General features: G+C 46.9%; 1 protein-coding gene across 6 annotated transcripts in view; it reads left to right on the forward strand.

The window, feature by feature from the left end:
- The window catches only part of LOC119457442 (uncharacterized), a 149,792-nt gene that overhangs the window by 2,463 nt on the left and 123,782 nt on the right, over positions 1 to 23,547 (forward strand). For 5 of the 6 annotated variants that reach the window (XR_007467689.1, XM_037718994.2, XM_049670082.1 and 2 more), the window contains one exon: positions 3,905 to 4,045. The exons of the other annotated variant lie outside the window; for it this stretch is intronic. Coding sequence is in view for 4 of the 5 variants with exons in the window: in XM_037718994.2 (XP_037574922.1) it covers positions 3,905 to 4,045 (141 nt within the window). In the remaining variant the exon portion in view is untranslated. The remainder of the gene's footprint in view (positions 1 to 3,904; positions 4,046 to 23,547) is intronic. 6 annotated transcript variants of the gene reach the window in all.

Genomic DNA, 23,547 nt, shown 5'->3' on the forward strand with positions numbered 1-23,547 from the left:
ATTGCTCATCGCACATGCCAGTGCTATGCTGATCATACCGAATGCTAAGACAACGGTAAGCAGTCGTCAAATCAGCAAAGTCGTGACAAATTTCTTTTAAATGTTCAGCAGCTGGCCATGGCCGCTGGCGTCGCACAACGAGCTGTGAAACGCGCATGTGTAGCACGCTTTACAGAACAAAACCTTCTCACAAATATCAAAGAAGCTGACTTACTTTACTCTCCTCACAGCTGCGATCCATTTCTTTCGCCGTTCAATCTCATAAGACTTGCCAAGAAACCTGTACAACTTTATCCCGGGCTGGCCTTCGTGGTTGTGACAGCCCTTTACGCAGCAGTATCGCCGGTTCCACTTGCCTTTTTTTTTTTTCAGCTCCGACGCTTGCCGATGAAGCGCATGCCATTGCACCGTCGCAAGACGTATAAAAAATAATAATAAGGAGGCTGGTGAACAAAGCAAAATGGCTTCAACCGTGGCCGAGACGAAATGTAGCGCTCAGGAAAGAATACTCATCGAGCCGGCCGAGCTGCGCGCCCACTTCCCAACACTGTTGCGTCGCTGCGCCAGATGGCGCCAGAGCAGCCGCAAACTCGACTGTACGGAGCCTATTGCTGCTGCTACACTGCTGCTACAATTTGTTTCTCTATCTCGCTCTCATTTTCTCTTTCCCTCTCCCGAGCATTGCATGCGCCGCGCGCATGCTCTCCTTCCCTCTCCTTAACGTCCCATCTCAAGGCAACATGTGCACGGCACGGAGAGGAGGCGAGACACACTCCGCTCCGCGAAGTGGTTGCTAGGCAACGCAGTGACGTCATAGCTCGGCGAGGTTTTGCGTCAGCAGGCGCCACTTTTTACAGTTAGCTAGACCAGCTTCGCTTTTAAAAAGTGCAAATTTGCCTTCACATAGGGATGCGAGCGGCTGCAGCAACGGCGCAAGCATAAACTTGTGTTGCAGCCTGCTAGCTGCTTTCTGCAGCTGCAGTTTATAATACTATAATATGAAGTCGAGGTTTTGACGGAAGCCCGTCTGGTCGGGAGGCATCATGAGGACGGGTAAGAAGGACACCGACCACTGAAAGAATAAAAAAAAAAATACGTTTCGGCTCCCCTGACGCGAGCCTTGTTTCTACTGAACCTACTGAACCTCTCCAGTTCACTTGTGAGGTCAGCTGGAAGCGGCTGGGTGTAAACTGCCGGAAAAATGGTAGGAACATATTCAGGGTGACCCATGGCGTCGTTCTTCTCATTGCTCACAAAATGACGACTGCATGTTCTTGTGTTTGGCGTCGGCAGCCAAGGCGTGCTGTTAGCACTGGATAGACATGGAGAACACTTGCAAGAAAGGTTGTAAATACCCTACTGGGTGCGCAAGGTATTTGAGAACACAGTGTTGGCTTCAGGCACAGAAGAATATCTCCAGCAAAAATAGACAAATTTTCACTAAACTTTGGGAAATACTTACGGTTTATTTCCATAATTACTCAATGAATCCGCCATCCGCAGCAATCACAGATTCATTTCGGCTTCGGAAACGGCTGCATGCGCGGATCAGGTGGTCCTTAGAGATGTTGTCCATTGAGTCAGCAATGGTGGCCTTCGGCGAGTCTTTTGTATTATATGGCTGTTTGCTGGCCTCTCTCTCAACGACGACGCCCCATACATAGTAGTCGAGCGGATTTAAATCTAGAGAACTATGAGGCCAGAAGTTGGGAGTGATGTGGTCGTAGAAGTTGTCAGCCAGCCACTCCTGGGTGACGCAGTTGGTGTGGGCGGGAGCTGAATCTTGCTGAAAGGCATAAGGTCTTCCTTTCGAAACAGTCTCTATCCAGGGCTTTACAATGGTAGCAAGCACCTCCACGTACGCGGCAGCAATAACACGGAGTCCTTGTGCAAAAAAGTGTGGCGGCATGACGTCACCCTCGTTGCTGATGATGGCTAACACCATCACAGACAACGAATATTTTCTGTGCATCACTGTAGGCACCTCATCAGCGCTTGCGCAAAGCCACCTGTCGTTACGGCAGTTAACTTTTTGGTCTTGGTTAAAGTTCTTTTAATCTGAAAAAAAGCCAGAGCATTCCAGGCTCTTCAGGTCTCTTCAGCTTGCATAACAAGCGCTTGGACCGGAGTAGACTATTCTCTAGAGTTTTATAGGACATGAATTTCCCGTTCCTCATTCCATAGGAATGGTACCTCAAGTCCTCGTGCACAGCGGGCCTGACAGTCGACTCTGCGACTTGGAGCTCTTTTGCAATGCCCCACATTGACTTCCCTGGGTCGTCACTCACGATGACTTGCTGCCGCTGGAGAAAATCATGAGTTCTGATGGTGTCTGACCGCTGACTGTGCTTTTTCCTTTTTGCCACAGAGGCCACGTCACAACCAGAGCACATCAGTTCTGTTCGCACCTTGTAAACGAAAGACTTCGCTACGTTCAGAAAGGTGGCAATTTCCATGTCGCTGTGGAGTGCGGCCAGGGCGACGAGGACTGCATGCCGTATCATTTCATGCGTCAACCTGTACGCTTCCATCACTGAACAAACTGCGCAGTATGAATAATAAGATAGATATGATGAGCCTGCTGGTGTCTATGGTGATAAGGAATAGTGTTCTCAAATACCCCGCGCACCCGGTACATGCATACGTAGCAGACAGCGTTTCTGTTGTGTACATACTTCACGCATTGAACAGCACGTATCCAGCGCTCTCGTTGCTCCGCTTCGTACGGCTTTCCGGGGAACCGATAGAACTGCACATTAGGAATGCGACCCCTCATGTTCATGACAATTCACTACGCAACAATAACGGCGGCTACCGCGCTTTGGGGCTGCACGCTGCTCAGTGTAGTGGCAGGTTCTCATGTTTTCAATGCGGTGTGTCGAAGCAGATTATTATCATATCTTTTCATGTTTGACGATGCAGTCGATAGCGCACAAGGTTGTGTGTACGTTTGAAGCACTTTTCGAGTCTGAAATCTACTCACAAAATTTAATACAACGCACAAAGCGAGTGAGACCTCTGTAACTCAAGGTACGCCGTCCAGCTTAACCTACCTAGCCAACTTTGTTGCACGCTACAAGGCTGTGCCACCGTACTTTCAAAACACTAGCGGGTCTGCCCCATACGGACACATTGTTAAAACTAGTAAAACAGATGATTGAAGAAATACAATTATGCCTAGCTGCCAACTTGTGACGTTATGTTCTGCACTACCGCGCCTCGCGACTTCTGCAACACCAGTCAGAACCTTGCCCTATTTTTAAGGTCGGTGTGGTTCATACTTTCGGGTTGTTGGTTTAGAAGGCATTCCTGCAAGGGATCTAAAGGTTTGATTACACTTATGCCGCAGCATTGCCAGGGCACATGCTGCTTATTATGATGGCTTTTTGCGGGCTGCATATTGTTTATGTTCATTGTGCAATGAGAGTGCATTATGTTTTCGATCCTCTACAATTTTAAATGGCAGCGTTGGGCGCTCCTTGTTCCCATGTCCTAGTTAGCAGGCGCACTGCATTATAATTATACTTTTACAAGAATGACGGAGGGTTGGTATGTACCGTTAACTAATGATGGGAGAGAAAAACTACTGAGCATTGGAAATGACAAAGAAATTCATATAATGCTTTTTAGCGAAGCTTCGTCCTAAGAACTATGTACTTGCACACTGCCTACAGAAATTTTTGCAATCATAACGTGCGCTGTACTAATCCAAAGCCACCTTTACATTACTGAAAGAAAACCATGTTTCTGGGCTTGTTGCATTAATGCTATCTTTCCAGCGGTAGGTGATAAAATAATGTGTGTTAGCACGGGATCCTAATTATCAACTTAGGTAATCCATGTTGGTGTGCACAACAGACTTTTCTTTTAAGCTTGTTTTGTAAATTATGCTGAATTTTTTCAGGACGTCAGCTGAATGACAGCTGCCATTCAACGTTTGAATGTGCCAAAGTGGACGACCTGTCGCGCTGCGATGCTGGCGTTTGTCGTTGTAAGCCAGGCAACCACGAAGTGTCAACTCCTTTGGGTCCCAAGTGTTTTTCAGGTCTGATTCTTTTCTCATACATTTTTCAGGTATACTTGTTTTCCTGGCAGTGGGAGAATCTGAAAAAGAATGAACAGGTGGTGCAAGTCACCACCTTTAATTTTGAAAAATACACGTTTAATACCTTAGCCAGACGAGCAAATTTAGTGACACTTCGAGCGAGTGTCACTTTGTTGGTGTGGTGCTAGATGGCAAAACGAAGTGTGATTCAGGATTGATGACAATGATGCTATGAAGCCTCTCATGAGAGGTTGCTGTGATTCTTGGCATTTTGAGTTTTAGAAACAGTTACTGTTTGAATTCCAAAAAAAAAAAGAATGCTCATGTACAAGACTCTCTGCCATCAAAAATAGAAATACTGTAACCGCATTAACACGTCTACCGTATTTTCTGGTGTATAAGATGCGGTTTTCTTCTGAATTTTTCGTCGCTGCATCCTGGATATAACGAAATTGACAAATTCCCAAAAAACTTCGTTATAAAGAAGATTTCGTTATATGCAGGTTCAGCACGAAAATTCGAAAAAGAAACGCTTACCGTATTTACTCGATTCTAACACGCCCTCAATAGTAACGCGCACACTTTTTCCGTTTTGGTCGAAGCACTCATCCTTGGAATGTCACACCAGGTACCGGATGCGTGGACGCGTGTCGTTTCACACAAGCGCGAGGCATCGGAAACAAAGAGCGAGCGTCACGATGACGTCGCAGCATCGTATAGTGTTACAGTAGAACCCCGTTATTACGTTCCCGGGGGCTGCGTTTTCCCGGCTATTACGTCGTTTTCGGCCTGTCTCGGCACAGCTCCCATAGAACCCAATGCATTGGTAACCCCGCTGTTGCATCACAACTGTGGGACCATTCCCGCATCATACGTTGCGAACTGCCACCCGGCGCTGGCCCGAGCGGCCATTTTGACTTTTCATGTCACTTGGCTTGGTGGCTTGACGATGGTATTGGCCGCCCAAAGTGCCGGGGGCGACAACTATGACGTATTTTAGGTTTCCGCCAGCTAAAGTATGGCCCTTGAGATCCGTATTTGCTATATAAAGATGGTGTCTATGACGCGTTGTGGCCCTAAAATTGGTTTTGGCTCATAGATGTTCCGTATAAAGTCCAAGAGCGATAATGCAGTCGCTGCGCGCCGTATGCTGTATGTGTGAGTGAAAACGTGCGAGGGGAGGCGATGACCGTGTCTAAATCTCGCGCGCGCAAGAAAAGCAGGGAGGAAGCGCACCTTCTTTTGTTGCGCTCGAGGCACTGGCGAGGGAGCGAGGGGGGAGGGATAGCGGGGGCGGCGTTGTACTGTATTCTGGCATAAACTGCATTCTGCGCGGCGGTGCGCAGTCGCGCGGGCCGCATCTTGAATGCGATCTGCGTTGGGGCAGAGTCTAGCAGTGTAGGTGCGTCGGCGGCTCGTAGCTTTGTGCATGTGTGTGTTCTCGGCGCTCAGTTTGCATTGAACTGGAAAAGGAGAGAGTGCCGGCTTGGCGGGCTAGGCCAGCTGCAGCCAGCGGCAGGATCAGGTTTGAATGAAGGGAGGGGGAAAGGTCACGCCCGCGGCGGCAAGATCGCCGGGTCGAGAGATGCAGGCTCGCCCCGCACACGCACGCACGCACACGTGCGCTCGCTTCGCATTCTGTCACGGCGGAGAAGGTGCTTCCGGTTGCTGCTCGCGCAAAAATGACAAAATTTGGGGCGAAATCTCTAGGTTGTCGGAGGGGAAAATTCGTTATATCGAGGGGGTCTCCCGCTGCCACTTAGTTACGTAGAGTTCTCAAATACATGTGCTTCTATGGAGTAACGGTGGGAAATAGAAAAACTTCGTTATATGGAGGTTCGTTATAAGCAGGTTTAACTGTAGAACGGTGCGACCTATGTATGTTTTTTTTCCCAGGAAAACTGCTGTCATAATTGGATTCAATGTTATGGCCACTTGAATCGCGCTGGTTGACTTAATTGCTACCGGTTGTGTGCGCACTATCAAGGTACTACGTTCTTCTCAGGATCGAGTTCCTGAGTGCCGTGCGTGAAGTACGGAGCTGCAACTCAAGCGGTGGCAGGCCAACTGTGAGTCGACCGACCCCGAAGTCATCGCATCTGCAGATCGCTGTCAATATACGGTGGCGCCGCTGCACAAATTACGCAGTTGCTACCACAGTACAAGCCGCCTCCCCTCCCTCCTGCGCTGCCTTCCCGCTTTCCTCCCTTATGCGTGTTTCGGCTCACTGTCGCATGCTTTCACTTGCACATGCAGCATACGGCGCGCAAGGACGATGTTATCGCCCTTGGACTTTATACGGAACATTGCAGCAACCGTGACGGCAGAAATGTGCCTGGAGTGTCCGTATCATTGATATATAGCACCCATGCGCTTGCGCATGAGCTGCGTTCACGGAGTGAAATGTCACTGTAATTTTTGTAAATCGCTTGCAGAACAAACAAGTGTGTCTTATACACCGGTGCATTTTATATACATTTTTTTTCTCTGAAAAACTGCTGTTTTGAGGGGGTACGTCTTATACAAAGGTGCGACTTATAGAACGGAAAATACGGTACTTATTTTGAGCCAGTACATGCAAGCAAGGAACATATCCAAAATCCACAAAGTCAAAATCGCGGAATCAACTGAGAATGAACATTTCAAGCTTTTTTGGGCTTCACTGATGTTGCAAAGATGCTCATAACATTTGAAATCACGAAGAAGTGGTCTTAGAATTAGTGGCTGTGAGCATTTATTTATTCTTGAACCAGTGCTCTCGAGGCTACACACTTCAACTACACACTTCAACGCAGCGAAGTGAGTTCCTTGAACACACTCGATGGCAACTGCACTCCACAGCAGATGCCACTTTCTGTCTGACATCCTGCGAGCAGCACTAATGGTGAAGTGCACTTGCTCAAAGTGTCAATAAATTTACCCGTCTGACTTGGGTATAAGGCAACTTTTACACTTGAAAGGACGATTCTAAGCTTAGGAGTGTGAAAAAATTATGTTGGATGTCTAATAAAAAGATGATAAACATCTGGTTGCTGAACCCCCCCCCCCCCCCCTCCTCCCCCCGTATCTCTGAATTTCACAATTTCAAAATTTTGAGTGTACATAATGAAAAAGTGGTATACCTAATAGTGCCAGAGTGCTTGGCACAACTTTGGCCCGAGATGCCTGGCCAACCTGGCCGAGCTCAGCCCAAGGTCAGCTGGCGAGTGGGGACCACATTTGGGGATTGACACTGGCGTCACGTTGGTCGACGTTATAGCCAGCGACATTGGGTTGACCTGAGTGGCCAACTGTTAGCAACTGTAGGACCATGCTTGGCCTGGTGATAATTAGCAAAATTTTGTAGGCTCTTCGTTTTATATATGTACCTGTTTTTTATATATATGTCACAGCTGTCCCCGATTTGTCGTCGGCGCGAAGTCAATCGACGAGGTAGACAAGCTGGTTGGTCGTTCCGTACTCAAGCGAACACAGTGAAAAGAGTCAGAGTCGGGAGTAAACAAAAAAACAAGATGTTTATCAACTGATAAATATACACAAGTTAATAAAATAAAATAATAAGAAAAACACAAGACAGACTAACACACCTGAACTTAATATGACACAATGATGAAGACAAATAAATACGAGCAATTAACAGTACATATACATATGAAACAGGGCGCGGATCAAATATACAAGAATAACACCTAACAGCATTTCACTAAAACAAAGTTCAAAAGAAATCAAAGTTCAAAAGAAAACAAATGGTGTCATACGCATGGCCGGGGAGCAGCAGCAAGTCCATAAACCGTGAAGTCGGTGCACAAAGCTTTCCCGAAGAATGCTGGTGGTCTGATCTTGTCGAGGTGGATGCGATTGCTGAGCTGGGTTTCCCGGGAGTCTAGATCTGATGACTTCCCTCAAGCAGGTTGAGCTAACTTGAGGCGAACTACCGTGAGCTTCGTTGCAGACGCTGGCTTGACGTCTCGTACGTCAACAAGTTCCTCAGAATTCCGACGTGGCCAGGTGGCCCAGGCAATACTGGACGGCACTAGCCCCCCAACGGCTTCTCAGCAGCGCATAGGTTCAGCTTCTAGACTCATCAGCAGGGCTCAAAACCTGCGCTTAAATAGCCTCTCCTTTCCCTAGTTCCCTATGTAGGGAAACTGCCGGTGTGCAGAGTTCTTCTAAACTCCTCCCAAAAGTCTTGGCTGCGCCCCTTTCATCATGGACGAACGGCAGATTCTCCTCTCTCCCAAAGTCAAGGGCCAAGGTCGAGCCCAGCACTACCACGCGGACGTACACGCACACTTCTGGGTCTGTAATGGCTTGTCGCGTCTCGAATCGAGATGCCACCTCGAGAGGCCACGACGCTTTTGACGCCCGTAATTCGGCGTGTCGCTAATCGAGATTATACGCCGCATAGTGAAGACCCCACGTTTTTGACGCCCGTAATTCGGCATGTCGCTAATCAGCGTCAAAACCACTCAAAACCTCTCGAAAATATGTCGCTCCGTGACAGTCGCTAATTGAAATTATACGCCGCATAGTGATTACACCACGTTCTTGGCGACCGTTAATTGGCGCCAAAAATTCCTCGAACTCTCGAAAATATGCCGCTCCGTGACAATATATTTGTAACCTTGCCACACATGCACACTAGTGTAAAGTCAGCATATGCAAGCACAAAATGCAGCAAATGCTTTTGATCCATTTATTGAAGAGAATCTGTAAACCTTAGGTGGTGGGAGCTCAAACGTGTTGACGTGTTTTATTGCACGTGGCTTGCCCAAACACTGTACTGCAGAAATCGGGAAGCATACCTTATATGGTAGTGACGTTTTCTTGAAAGTACCGCTAAGTGTAAAAGATAATTTACGAAAGGGACGTTCGTCACACTCGTCTGTCGTGCCGCGCGATGAGGAAAAAGGACACAGGAAAAGCCAGTCTGACTCGGGGTGCAAAATGCAAACTACATTTATCACAAAAGGCAAAGTACACCCGGACCGAACGTTACGCACATGACACACATAACACGCTAAAAGAGCTAAAGCTGATGGGAGACCAAACAGTTCGAAAGATGTAACAGCTCACAGTATGTGGACAGGTTGCGGGAGTGAGGGGCGATGACGTGACGACGTCGGACACGCGTCCATGTTGGATGGTGAGGAGATGGCTCTTCACGAACTGGAGACGACCGCTCAGCAGCCAGCCTGCATCCGAGCCGCAATGCACGCTGCAGGAACGGTCAGCCTGCCCAGCGGACAGCTTGCGCTCGAGCCGCAGTGCTCGGTGCAAATGCGGCCATTAGCCAGGCCACGAACGATGCTCCGCCGAACAGCTGACCAAGGAGCCTTGCCCGCGATCCGCAATGCTCGCGGCAAGTGGTATTACAGCAGGCCACGCCACGCTCCGAGCTGCATTACTCGTGCTGGCCTTGGCCAAGGGCAATGGTCGGGCAGCAGCTCCAGGGACGGCCGCGTTCCTTGGAGCCTTGATTGTCGGCGTCCGACGCGTCGGCCTGCTGTCTTGCGTCTCCCGCTGACTAGGCGTGTGTCTCGCCACAAAGCATTTCATCACGTGCTCGCCATACGTGGCCCAATCGTGGCACGACGCATCTTCGCAATACCACTGGGCCATCGCTGATTTGGCAGGATCAGTCAATGCGTGGTCCACTCGCGAAAGAACGCGTGCACACTTCGTCGTCTTCGGCGTCGTTTTCTTTCATTCATCACACTAAGAAATAAATATTGCTTGATATGTGTATCGTAAGAAGTCTACTCACTGATAACATCAAAATTAAGTTCCGTGAACTTATAGTCTAGTTCATTCGTTGCGCCCTGCCTAACCTGCCAGCTCTCGCAGCATCCTCCATCTAGATTTGTTTTCGGTGCTGAAGATTCAGTGCTTCACAATGAAGCTCACATCTCACATTGGTAGGGGTTCACTATGGAGGCAGCCTGCAAATCAAGAAGTCAAAAAAACATTAGCATTGTTTACGTCAACCAAAAGAAGTTAGGCATTAAACTTAGGATAACAAAGCCTCCTGAGACTAATGCAATGAAGAATTTGTCAAATATACTGCCAGTTTATATTGATTTATGTTTTTTTTCCACACACATAAAGTGTTGGCCCCACACCTTAAAGGGACACTAAAGGCAAATACTAAGTCGAGCTAAAGTGATGTATTAGTGCTCGAGTATCTCTAAAGCGTCAATATTATCGCGAGCAGAGCTTTAGTAATAGAGAAATTGAGGTAAATGCAGGATACGGTTAGAGACTCCCCCGGGACATTCAAGTACTTGCCCGATGACGAAGGCACTCCTCATTTAAATTCTGTCACTAGTACTGAACCACTCATTATAAAAACATCATTGTACTGTATCATAGGAAGAAAGAAAATACTAGTTCACCAGTTATATTACACTTTTACAAAAAAGAACTAACTGACATTACACTGTTGACGACGACGCGGGCAGTCAAAAGGTTTCGTGTTTGCTCGACTGTGCACCACCCGCACTTTGGCATTTCAGTTTTTCTGTTATCATCTAGTGTTGCGCTTGTTTTTCTGGCTCGCGAACCTCGCACTAACTGCAAGTAGCAGAGAATTCCACTTCCATGCGACGTCGCGGAATGCCCGAACTGTCTACGCCGCTTTACCGAAATCAGCTGCGGCTGCACACCGTACCGCCATCTGTCGGGCGCCGGGAGCAAAGGGCGGTAATGGCGTGTGCAACGTCACCACTCCTCGGTTGACGTGGCAGGTGATTCGAATTGCAATAAAGGTATTTGGGACCCTTCAGATCCAATTTTCTCGTAAACTAAGTCTTTTCTTTGCACGAGACAAGCGTTTCGAGGTTTCTGGAAAGGTATTTAAACAGTCCACGTCGACTTAGTATTTGCCTTTAGTGTCTCTTTAAGGTGGCAGTCCCACTTCAGCAGCACGCACTCCGCATTTTAGACAATGTTGCTTTTAGGTAATGTTGCTTTCGAATTACACCTAGTGATGCATGGCCTGACACCAGTCGAAACAGTTGGAGAAAAATTTCACTCTATTAGCCTCTTTTGTGATGTATATATGGCAAAACTATTCAACATAACAAAATTCTATTTGCTGTTCCTTTAGATGAAATGTCATACAACATTTCTATGGAGAGATAGTGTGTGTAAAGCAAGTAGAAATTTATATAGGGCCCAATGAAAATGGGCAAAACAATGAATGTTTTGAAATGATTACCTTTCTTCCTTCTCTATGCTGAACAGCAATTTTTAGTGATCTCGGCCACATTCTACTTATCATATGTGTGAAGTTTTGCTGCGTTCTGATAATTAGTTGACGAGTTATTATTACTTCAAAGTGGGGATTTATGGCTATGCAATGTCACATATTCCCGACGCAGGGAGAAAACTATTCAAGCTGAAGCACTGAAATTTTCATTGATTAAGCAGCAAGCCCTTCTTTTTAATTATATGAAGAGAAAATTGGCATAACTTTATTAGGTAATTTATGGCGATGGCGCATGGATTCACTATGAGTGTTGCCCATTAGTAGAGCCATACAGTGTCCTGTTATTACTATCACGCATGACTTTTTCTAAGCAGTGCTTGAACAAAAGATTTTTGATGAATATTGAATCTCACAGCCATTTTCTGGCGGTGGTGCCATATGGGCAGAAGAAAATATCACGCTGTTTTATGTCAGTTGTGGCATTTGTCAAATGTGACGCCACTAAACATTGCAAAGAAGGCAAAACGTGGATGGATTCTTTCTCCAGATTTGAGTGTTTGGCTCTGTCTGGTTGCAGACCTTTGAGCACTCGTGTCTGCAACCACACCTTCAGTGTAGTCCTACGCGAGCCCACTTAATCGTGGCTGCTGAAAGTTAAGAAGAAAGGAAGGATGGCTGACAACTGCTGGAAGTAGCGTGCAGCCAGAAGGGAAGAAAGATAGGGGAATTACGGGGAGAAGCTGTTTGGTCCACAATAATGACTTCTCGGAGTCATGAGGGACGTAGTGGCCGAATACTACATCAGGGAGGCCAATTCCTGTTCTGGTGAGGGAGTGACTTTGATGAAGCTTAGTGGGCCTTCATAGTTTGGTCGGACCTGAACTAGTATAGCCCCACTAGTTGAAGATGAATATGCAGAAGACAAAGATAATGTTCAATAGCCTGGCAAGGGAACAAAAATTCAGGATCGCCAGTCAGCCTCTAGAGTCTGTAAAGGAGCACGTTTATCTAGGTCAATTACTCACAGGGGATCCTGATCAAGAGAAAGAAATTTACAGAAGAATAAAATTGGTTTGGAGTGCATACGGTAGGCATTGCCAAATCCTGACTGGGAGCTTACCACTGTCATTGAAGAGAAAAGTGTACAATCATTGCATTCTACCGGTGCTAACATATAGGGCAGAAACTTGGAGGTTAACAAAGAAGCTTGAGAACAAGGTAAGGACCGCACAAAGAGCGATGGAACGAAAAATCTTAGGACTAACGTTAAGAGACAGGAAGGGAGCGGTGTGGATCAGAGAACAAACGGGGATAGCCGATATTCTAGTTGACATTAAGCAAAAGAAATGGAGCTGGGCAGGCCATGTAATGCGTAAGATGGATAACCGGTGGACCATTAAGGTTACAGAATCGATATCAGGAGAAGGGAAGCACAGTCGAGGTCGGCAGAAAACCAGATGGGATGATGAAGTTGGGAAATTTGCAGGCGCAAGTTGGAATACGTTAGCGCAAGACAGGGGTAATTGGAGATCGCAGGGAGAGGCCTTCGTCCTGCAGTGGACATAAAATCTAGGCTGATGATGATGATGATGAATTACTTCTTTAGACATTTCGCTTTCCTGGCAAGGTACATCACGAGTGCAAGCCAGCAGGTTAGGCGGTTGTGCCATTGTACCCAGGAGCAATTGCGAATAACTTAAGATTCTAGAAATTTGCTGGGTGCCCAATTTTGTTCACAGGTGACTGTGGAAGAGTTTTTCAAATGCACACACAACTTTCCCTCGCCTGCTCCCAGCTTCCAGGCTCATATGCCGATACATATCTGGAAAGTGCAGATCTGGATGTGACTCGTGCTACTCCCCTTTTGAGGAGCGTTGGCAGGAGAGAGAGAGAAAAAATAAAAAACTAATTGTATGAAGTGGTTTAGTTCTAGATGTCTAGCACTAAGTCGCTTTTCCCACAATCAGACACGGTGGTTGCCTTGGTAGTTCTGTGGTTTTCTGCATCATTTGCAAAAAGAAAGGAAACTAGGGGTTCGAGAGTTTTTCTTGATGCATCAAGAAAAGTGGGAGATGTCTTGGGATTCGGCCATGAGCATGCTTTGATAGACAGCGGCATGCATGCAAATGCTGATGGTATCCTGTGGGCTTCGAAATAACTTGTTTGAAGCGTGAGTACATCTCATGTGCTTCTTTTTTTTTTCCTTAAAAAAAAAGTTCTCGAAATGTGATGTACAGGGTGTCCCAGAAGTCTTTCCATGATTACAAACATGCAGAAGGCAGAAAATATGACACATAGACACATATCCTATATCTTGAAGTGCAGATAACATAATCAAGTTTTTTTTTTGCACGCACGCACGCACGCACGCACACACACACACACACACACACACACACACACACACACACACACACACACACACACACACACACACACACACACACACACACACGCACACACACATATGTTGGTCAACATTTCGGGAGGGACGGATGTTATGACGTCAGTAATTCTGTGCCCTAATGCTGCTATGTCAGTCAGTGGTGTTTGGTAAGCCTGGTCCTTGGCATAACCCCAAAGGAAGAAATTCAGTGGTGTTATGTCCGGTGATTGCGGATTCCAGTTGATGGGACCACCACGCCCGATCCATCTTCTGGGAAATGTTGTATCCAAACAGGGGGGGGGGGGGCACGAACATCTAACCCCCAATGTGGTGGCACACCATCTTGTTGGAAAATTAAGTCCAGCATGTCCTGAATCTGTGGCACTACGAATAATTGCGACATATCAAGGTAAATTATTGCTTGTCGTTCCACTGTAGAGAAAAGGTCCTATGATTTTAGTATTGTGCATAAGACAGCACACCACATGTTCAGCTTAGGGCTTTTTCTGACGGTCTCAAACACAGCGTGGAGATTCTCGGACCCCCAGATCCTAGCATTGTGTTGGTGGACAACACCGTTCAAATGAAATATGGCCTCATCTGAGAAAAGGACACGTTTCAGATAGTCATCATATCTCAGCCAGCATAGCAACAGCAAAGTCATAATGAGCACTGTAATCCTTTGGTTGGAGGGACTGCATGATCTGGACTTTATATGCCCGAAAAAGAAGTTGTTTATGTAGGATGCAGTGCACTGATGTCTTTGGAATCTGCAACTCACGTGAGGCTTTGCGGACAGACTTCTTGGGACTTCTCACGAAGGCATCTCTCACTGTCTGAATTGTCTGCGCACTAGGTCCAGGCCTGCTTGTTTCAGGGAGATCGCAGACACTCCCTGTTGCCTTAAACTTTGCATACCACATCTTGATGCTTTTAATGTCTGATGGGTGTCTATGGTATGCCGTCTGGAATTTTTGCTGGACTTTTTTCAGTGACTGTGTCTCGTGATACCAAAGGACACATTGGGCTTTCTCCCGCTTTGAGTACATCTTGTTTGCGAATGGTGTCCGATTCCGCTGTTGTTTCGTCACTCGGTCCTGTAACAGAGTAACAGTGCGTATGGATGTACACACAAAAACTTGACTATGTCACATGCATTTCAAGATAAAAGTCTATGTGTCATATTTTGTGGCTTCTGCATGCTTGTAATATCGAAAAGACTTCTGGAACATGCTGTATTTCAGTGCCTTTCTCAGTTCTTGCAGGTGAAAAGAGTAATCCTTCCCCTGTAATTCTTGAAATAATTGCACAGGTGGGTCTGGGGACAAGTTTTTTGTCGGGAAGCAGTTTCTAAGGCAAATAAGGTTGCATGTTGGGCTTGTTGGTGCGTCATATTAAATGCCATTGGTGTAGTGCATATATACAACATGACGAAGAGGCACAGAAACACGCCTACACTTTCAACCAAGGCAGTAAAGGTGAAAGTATTTGGCAAACCGTCTATTCGACTAACTAAGCATTCTTGACTAAGAAGTAATCCTACTATCTGTTAAGGAAAGGGTAAAGGAAAGCAGTAAAGAGCATTCAAAGATATCAGGTGGTGAAAATTGAACATGCCATCTCGTTTAGAACAAGTTGAGCTCGTGAGAAAGCACTGACAGGGGTGTGTGATTACTTATGTGCTGTGCTAGTTCCCATGAGCACTTCACTCTGGACATCAGGGTATTAGCGAGCACATAAAGAAAAGATAGTTTTAATTTTTATCTGCAATAATTGAGCGCTCCTTCACACTATTTTGTGTGCGCTTGAGGGCATGCTTGTGCTTCCAAAGGTTACGTACACAAATGCCCTCTGTGGAGGCACTCAGCATCACTTCTTATTAGCAATACTTTTCACTCCACTTTTGCAGAAGTGTTCAAGAGTTTGAAACTTTTGCCATTCAAACTGTTCAACACTTCCGTTAGAGTAGAGTGCAATGTTATTGCTAAGAAATTTTGCTCATTGTTTTGTCATTGCACATTTGCGGAAAAAGTTTTTTGAGACGAAAATACTTTCAACCACAGACTAGGAAAATCAAACATAGTTCCCATTCAATGGCTTCACCTTCGCCATATCCAGACGCTACACACCCCTCTACTTTGCAAGGGTTGGGCAGTAGTATAGGCTATTGAATAACAATAATACTGATACAGAACAGCTGCCACAGTGTGACTGGACCACGGTGTAAGATAAACAGGAGTGCCAACTCCGCCGCCGCGCAACACATTCGCTCGGGACAAACCATGTAATGTTGAATTAGTCATCGCGTAGCACCATCTGTCGAGGCACGTGGAAAACACTCACCAGCTTGCTTCCATGTGCGCATGCGCTGAGTGGCGGAGGCCGGTGGCGACGGCAGCGCGGAACTGGCAGGGCGGCACGCGTAGAGCGTGTCGTCTGCTGGAAACATGGGCCCTCGTCCGCCTCAATGTGACAGCAATCAAACACAAAAAATATATGCACACAAATAATAAAAGTGCAAATAAACATGCTGGTAGCGCTTTTATGCACGTATTCAAAACATTTTTACATGTTTTTAGAGGAAACAGACGATAAATGATGCCGTACAAAAAGACACAACAGAAGTACTTGTTTTTCACTCCTCAACATCTGCGCAGAAGCGAAGGTGCGAAATTTTCGTCTTCCTCGCTTTGTTTACCATGTCTGCAGTATGTTTATTCATGCCTGACGGAACAAGGTATCTTGATAATTGTGCGTGAAGAGAATGAGCAACAGGACAGTGTTTTGTTCCCGGCTGTAAATCTGGGTATGGCAAAGGACGCGAGAAGTTTTCGCTCTTCGTGGCGCCATCTGATCTTCAACTACTGCACCAGTGGCGTCAAAAAATTCCTGAAAGTAAGCGAGTGCTTAAAGCGATGGACAAAATATGCGCGCGACACTTCGAGAAGCAGCTTATTTTTGATAGTTACTTCAGCAAAGACAAAGGCGATGTCCTACTAGATGTAAAGAAAGTGCCTCGACTTCGAAGCGGAGCCGTTCCTTTAATTTGTTTGGGGAAGCCTGGCGTAGCTCAATGATGCTGAATGCCAGGAGGAACCAGAAGACGCCAACGCGTAAGGACGGGAGGAGCTCAATTTAAATTTGTCTACAGCTACACACAGTGCAGGTGCCTTTCCTTGTCCAGAGACATGCCGTAATTTAGAGAGAGAGAGAAAGGAAAAGAAAGACAAGGAGGTTAGCCAGTGTAAATACCGGCTGGCTACCCTGTAAATTCTCAGCCTTGCCTTCGAGATGATTCCCCCAGTTATGCAGACACATAATCAGAGCTTCTCTTGTGAAATAATAAGCAGGAAACACTGGCATGAATTCCCAATTATTATGTTTAATGAGAATGTGGCGATTCTGTTCGCAAGAAAACCAGGTGACACGGAAAGCACCGCGAGAAACAAAGAAGCAAGCGAAGCATCTTAGCACTTGATGCGTGCTCAGATAAAAAAGAGTGATAAACGTCAGCTTTTGCATAAGAGCTTCTTTTCGCTCTCGTCTGTCATTGCTTTAGACCACCCGAACTGCCGTTATATCGCCTTACCATTTGCTATAGTTTTTCTTTCCGTCTTAGTTTCCGTAATTTGTTTATTTTCTGTTCCTGTGCCTTGTAAAGTGCCATGTAGGCCACCTGACAACTGCCTTACATTTGGCCTGTATAAAATAAATAAAATGATACATGACTTGTTTCTCCTGCTAACGTCACTCCGTGAACCACAAGAGCTATGCGCGCTACAGGCATCAGGGCGTGCGCGGAGCAGGTGACAAAACGGATAGGCAAGTAGGTGCCGCGAGAGAGTCCCGAGCGTGTTATGTTTTTTAGGCTTAGCTCACCCGCACCTTTTCTTCTTCGGTTTGTTGGGCCCACCTCTCCGCTCCAGAGTTTTTCCTCATTCGTAGCGCCATCTGGCGAACACACTGTGAAGCAGGAACCGGCGTTTCAGAATGTGCCCCTTCCAGATGAGCGGAGTCGGCGCTCCTGTCTTATCTTACTCCGTGGGCAGAGAGCCTGCGTTAGAAAGGGCATATTCGTGACCATGCTCGAAGCGGCGGCGTGCCCCCTTCTTCCTGATGTTGACGACTGGCACCACTTGTACGAACGTGTCAGCACCAGTCACAGATGGAATCCGACTATTATCCTTGCAAACATTTTCTACGTCGACAGCACACCACGGGCATGGGTCCAGACTTATGAAGGCGAGATCATGAGCTGGGATCTCTTCAAAAAGAAGCTCTGCGACCTTTTTGGCAATCCGTTTGGTCGCCAACTCAATGCAAAGAAGGCCCTTGTCGCACGCGTACAGACTTCGACCAAGTCCTACGTGTTGTACATTCTCGACGTCTTGGCCCTCTGAGCAAGGCCGACCCGAACATGTCGGAGGACGATAAGGTTGGTCACGTCCTCAAAGGCATTGCTGATGATGCCTTCAATCTACTGGTGTTTAATGTCACCAGCATTGATACGATCCTTAAGGAATGCCGCCGTCTTGAGCATGCTAAAATCCGCTGGGTGTGGCAACACATCACTCACCTTCCCAACACAGCTGCTACGTCATCTTGGGACTACCTCTTCCACCAGCCATCATGACATGACAACTTAAGCGGCATCATTCGTCGTGAAGTTGAAGCAGCACAACCAGTGGCCACTTCATTCCCGTCAACTGATCCTTCTCCAGCGACAATTTCCTTGATACAGGCCATCGTTCGTCAAGAATTGTCCAACGCCAGCCTTCACTCCGTTAGTCCCGTGCACTCTGGAGCTCTTTATTTACCCACGTTCCTTCCTCGCTCCTCTTACTCCTCTTATGGACAGCGCAACCTGTCCGAATGGTGCACCATGGACGCAAAGCTGACATGTTTTAACTGCCGATGCATCGGGCATATCGCTCGCCATTGCCACAGCTGCTGGACTTCTCCAACGCGCTATTCTTTTAACTACCGCCCTGGTCCCTCTTGTTCGTTCTTTTCATTCGCTCCTTCTATGCCCAACCCATCATCTGACCCTGCGACACCTCTGACAATACCCCACTAAGCCTGCTCACCTTCTTCCTCCCGCCGTCAACCTTGTTTGCCTCTGACACACCGTGCTTGCCTGCTCACCTTCTTCCTCCCGCCGTCAACCTCGTTTGCCTCTGACACACCGTGCTTCTTTGCCTACCTCTTTGCAGCACCCCTGACTGGAAAACTAGACAGTGCAGCTTCTGGAGGTGGAGCATCATTGATAACATTGCCACGAAATCCTCGCTTCACCTTACCCACGAACCAGAATCTTTTTTACGTTCTTCTTGACAGTGTTCTTGTGTGCGCGTTGATTGACACTAGGGCGCATGTGTTCATTATGAGTGCTGCTCTTTGCTGTCGGCTCAAGAAAGTTCTGACGCCTGCCCCGAACCGAGCCGTAAGAGTCGCCGACGGAGGTACTGTCGCTAGTGTTGGCATGTGCTCTGCACGACTCACCATCGCTGAGAGAAACAACGTCATACTCTTCACCGTCATCGAGCATTGCCCTCATGACCTCATTCTCGGTCTAGATTTTCTCGCTACTCATTCTGCCCTCATTGACTGTTCAGCCGGCTCACTTCGCCTTGACTTGCCTCTTCTTGCCAACCCTGTGGACCCGCCTCAGAGCCGTTTAACTCTCCATACTGCACCCATTGGGCATGGTTAGCCCTCTATCGATGGTTTGAAGCGCCGCTTTCGAGCCCTTCTGCGCCACTCACTTCACTATCGGACGTGAAGGAGGAGAACTATATTTTAGTTTTCTAAGCAGTTCGCTTTTTTCCTGCGAGGCGGTGTTTTTTTAAACGCGCTCCGAAGTTTTGCGATCGTCAAAGGAGAACGAAAAAATGGCCACCCACTATGGGTTGTTTGAAACGCCGCTTTCAAGACCTTCCGCGCCATTCACGGACACACTGCTCCATTGGACGTGAAAGAGGAAAAAAGCGAACTGCTTCCTAAGCAGTTCGCTTTTCTCCCGCCAAGTGGTGATTTTTAAACGCGCTTTGAAGTTTAGCGATTGTCAAAGCAGAACACAAAAATGTCCAGCTCCGAAAACGGCGCGCGCGCTTGGGGAGATCGCAGATATTGCGATTCCGTTGCCTTTGCAGCTGATCTTATCGATACATCGAATAGCAGTGAGTCAGAGGACGCTGACTTTTTGTCGGACTTTGAGTCTGAAAGTGACGACGACACGAACCATCCCTGAACATTGGCGGCCGCAGCCCGGCACACCCAACTGTAGTGCTTGCAGTTAAATTTTTGTAGCGAAATACCTGTTCAATGTAAAATTTTCATTTTTTTCGGAGATAGTGCCTAATAGACGGCAATACATTTTGTATATCTCATAATTTTCGTAACATTTTTTCTTAGTAGATACCAAGTATGTTTTTACAAACTTTGTTAAATTTTATCACGGAATCTTGATTTTAAACAATTATATTTTTTATGACATATATCTCGTTAATAAAACTTCTATGCGTGAAAAGTGTATTTTGCTTTCTGTTTATGTAATACATTGAATATTGAGTGCAGTAGTTCCTTCCAAAAAAAAACAAAAATCATCTGTCGTAACATACAAAAAACACCTATTTTTCCCACGGTAGGGAAAGCTGCATGGATTTTATTCGCCTCCCGCCTAACTCTCTGACATACGTTGACTTGTTTTCCATACCAGCTGTACCTGACGGCAATTACATGGTCGCACCAATTCCGGCCATGATACTTACACATGGTTTTCACATTCTGCACACTCTGCTGACAATTACTGGCAACCACACCTGCCTTCCCCTTGTCAATTTTGTGCTAACTGTCCAAGTCCTCCCACAAGGAACCTCATTGGCTGAAATTAGCGCTCTGCAGGATGATCAGATCAAGCCCTTCACAGTCGGAAGATTGTTGCAGCTCAGCCCATACTGCGATGTCATCCCACGACAGTGACATCAACATTGAGAAGATGGTTTTCTCTGGCCTTACACCTGCTCAAGCTGAAGCCCTCTGCCATGTTCTTGAAGGCTATCGCGACATTTTTTATTTTGACAGTCGACCCTTAGGTCAAACGTTCGTTGTGACCCTTTGCATAAATACTGGCAATGCGCACCCTATTCACCGACGTTCATATCATGTTTCAGCATTTGAACGAGCAGTTATTAACCAGGAAGTAAAGAAGATGCTTGAAAAGGTCATTATGAAGCCTTCCTGTAGTCCCTGAGCTTTTCTCATCGAACTTGTCAAAAACAAGTATGGAACATGGCGCATTTGTGTCGATTATCGCCACCTGAACAAAATCACAAAAAAAGGACATTTACCCTTTGCCACATATTGATGACACTCTAGACTGCCTGTATGGTGCCACCTATCTTTATTTTATCGACATACATATTTTATCGTCTACTGGCAGATTGCCATCTTTGACCTGGACCGAGAGAAGACTGCATTTGTTACCCCTGACAGCCTTTATCAGTTCAAGGTGATGTCTTTCAGTCTCTGTAACGTGTCGGCCACCTTCGAATGAATGGTGGACTCTTTGCTTCAGGGGTTCAAGTGGTCCACCTATTTGTGCTATCTGGACGACGGTTTTCTCACCCACATTCTACACGCACCTTGATTGTCTTTCAGCAATTCTTGACGTGTTCTGCTGGGCTGGTCTCAAGTTGAACTCTTCAACATGCCATATCACCGTGCTTGGACACCTCATGGATGCCAGAAGCGTGTGACTTGATTCGGACAAAATTGGTGCAATTACGAACTTCCCTGTCCCGACGTCTACAAAGGACGTTCATAGTTTCGGACTGTGCTCCTATTTTCGGTGCTTTGTAAAGGATTCTGTGACCATTGCACGTCTTCTTACTGACTTCCTGAAGAAAGATGTCCCATTTTCTTGGGGTCCTGACCATGCCGCATCTTTTTCGCAGCTCACTATTCTCTCCTTACCACGCCTCCAATCCTGGGCCACGTTGACCTGTCTGCCTGAACGGAAGTTTGAACTGATGCCAGTGGTCACGGCATAGGAGCAGTGTTAGTGCAACGCCAGCGTGGATATGATCGCATATGCCAGCCGACTTTTATCACCCGCCGAGCGCTATTATTCAATCAGAGAGTGCGAGTGCCTCGCTCTTGTTTGGGCTGTTGTGAAGTTTTGTTCATGTTCGTATGGACGCCCATTCTGTGAATCTTCATGAATCTTGCAAGTAAGTTGTGACAAGTAAAGCATACACGGACGAAGGATCGGAAATAATTTGGCACAATTGCTGCGTAGGGTAATCAGGGTTAATATACTTGAAGAGGGCTGTCACGTGCCTCAGTTTTGATGAGCATTCTATTCGGCAGTTGTGGCCTTCTCTGGTCTCTAAGGAAAGAAAAATACTTGCCATCATTTCCAGGATAGCTGCAGTGCTGGGTAATGGCACACCCAGGCATGCTAGAAAAGGAATGCGCAAACAAAACACGTTTGCAAGAAAGTGGTGGGGTAGGCGGTGGTGTCACCAACTCTTTCAAATTGAAGAGAGGTACCATCCCAAACGAGAGCATGCTTATATCCAGGCTATACCCGTAACAAAGCAGACGAAATGAGGTGGAATTCTCTCCCTACATTTGCCTGTTTGAGTTTGTGGCTCAGTCGCCACTTCTATGTAGTCTCCAAATCAGTGTGGTTGAGTGATAGCTGCCTCGAAAGTTTTGTGGCTTTAAGCATTGTGTTTCACCTGTGTCCTGTGTGGAGTTGTTGCTTAGTGTGGGGGTGTGGGAAGGGGACATCCCTCACTGCCGTTACCGTAACTGTATCGCACAAGGAGGACATTTCAACTATTTCACTGCAGGCGGAGCTGTCATCAGTTGGCATTCCTGAAGGTGGTCTCCCTCCCATGTGCTAGCTTAGATCAACACTGCTTAGCTTCGGCAAGTTGCGGAGGCCGGTGCTCTTGTACCAGAACATGGCTGAAGGCCTAGTAACACTTGTTATGCACCCTAATCCCAATTTATGTTCATGCGGTTCCTGACCAGCTAAAAAAAAAAAAAGCCAGGAAAAAGCACTTGAACACTTGAAAGCCGGCGGCGCCCCTTACATAGGCGACATTTCTTTTGGAATGTATGAGGCTAATAGTGTTTAAGTTGGCAATGCGCTAAGCCTTTCCGTAGCGCATGTATGTTAAGAGCACCCTTTTTGGCACACTGCAAGGGGCGCGAGAGAGGCCCTGCTTGCTGCCAACTCAAATTGTTTGCACAGAAGTAATGGAAATGAGCTTGCTGGGGGCATGGTTCTGAAAGTAGGGAAATGAGTATGGTGTCAGGCGAGGTTTTCAAAGCAAATCTACCTTCATGGCAAATCCACCTTTTGCAGTCAGGTCGCGCAGCATATGCGCGACACTCCTATTATAATTACAGTTGAAAGAAAACTGGTGTCAGCGCTGCCAACCACTATAATTTCTGTGCATGTACACGCGGTCCTCCTTGTGCAGGGGAGGCAGTTCACAAAACACTGTGTGACTTCCTCAAGCAGTCGTGCCTCGCCACCCGGCAATTCTACATGACCTAACAGTGCCGTGTGCGGGGCCGGTTACGAACTCTTGAGAAAGTCACTCCACAATTGAACTATGGTTTTTAAAGCGAAGTATTCTTGGCTTCTTCCTTCGACTTTTGCATTGCTGCTGCTTCCTTGCACGCCGCGGCGTCGGGGCTTGGTTCAGAGCTTATATAGACATAGCAGGAGCATGGCAGAGAGGGAGGCCGACGCGAGAAAGTCGCTTGGACCTTTTCATCGCGTGGCATGTGCACAATAGCCTCTGGAGCTTCTTATGTGTCGCCACATTAGCCTCTTGACAGCTGTAATTATCCGTGACCCCTCTCAAAAACATTGCCGAAACTACA

This window comes from Dermacentor silvarum, chromosome 7 (assembly GCF_013339745.2).
Source record: "Dermacentor silvarum isolate Dsil-2018 chromosome 7, BIME_Dsil_1.4, whole genome shotgun sequence".
In the NCBI taxonomy this organism is placed as follows: Eukaryota; Metazoa; Arthropoda; class Arachnida; order Ixodida; family Ixodidae; genus Dermacentor; species Dermacentor silvarum.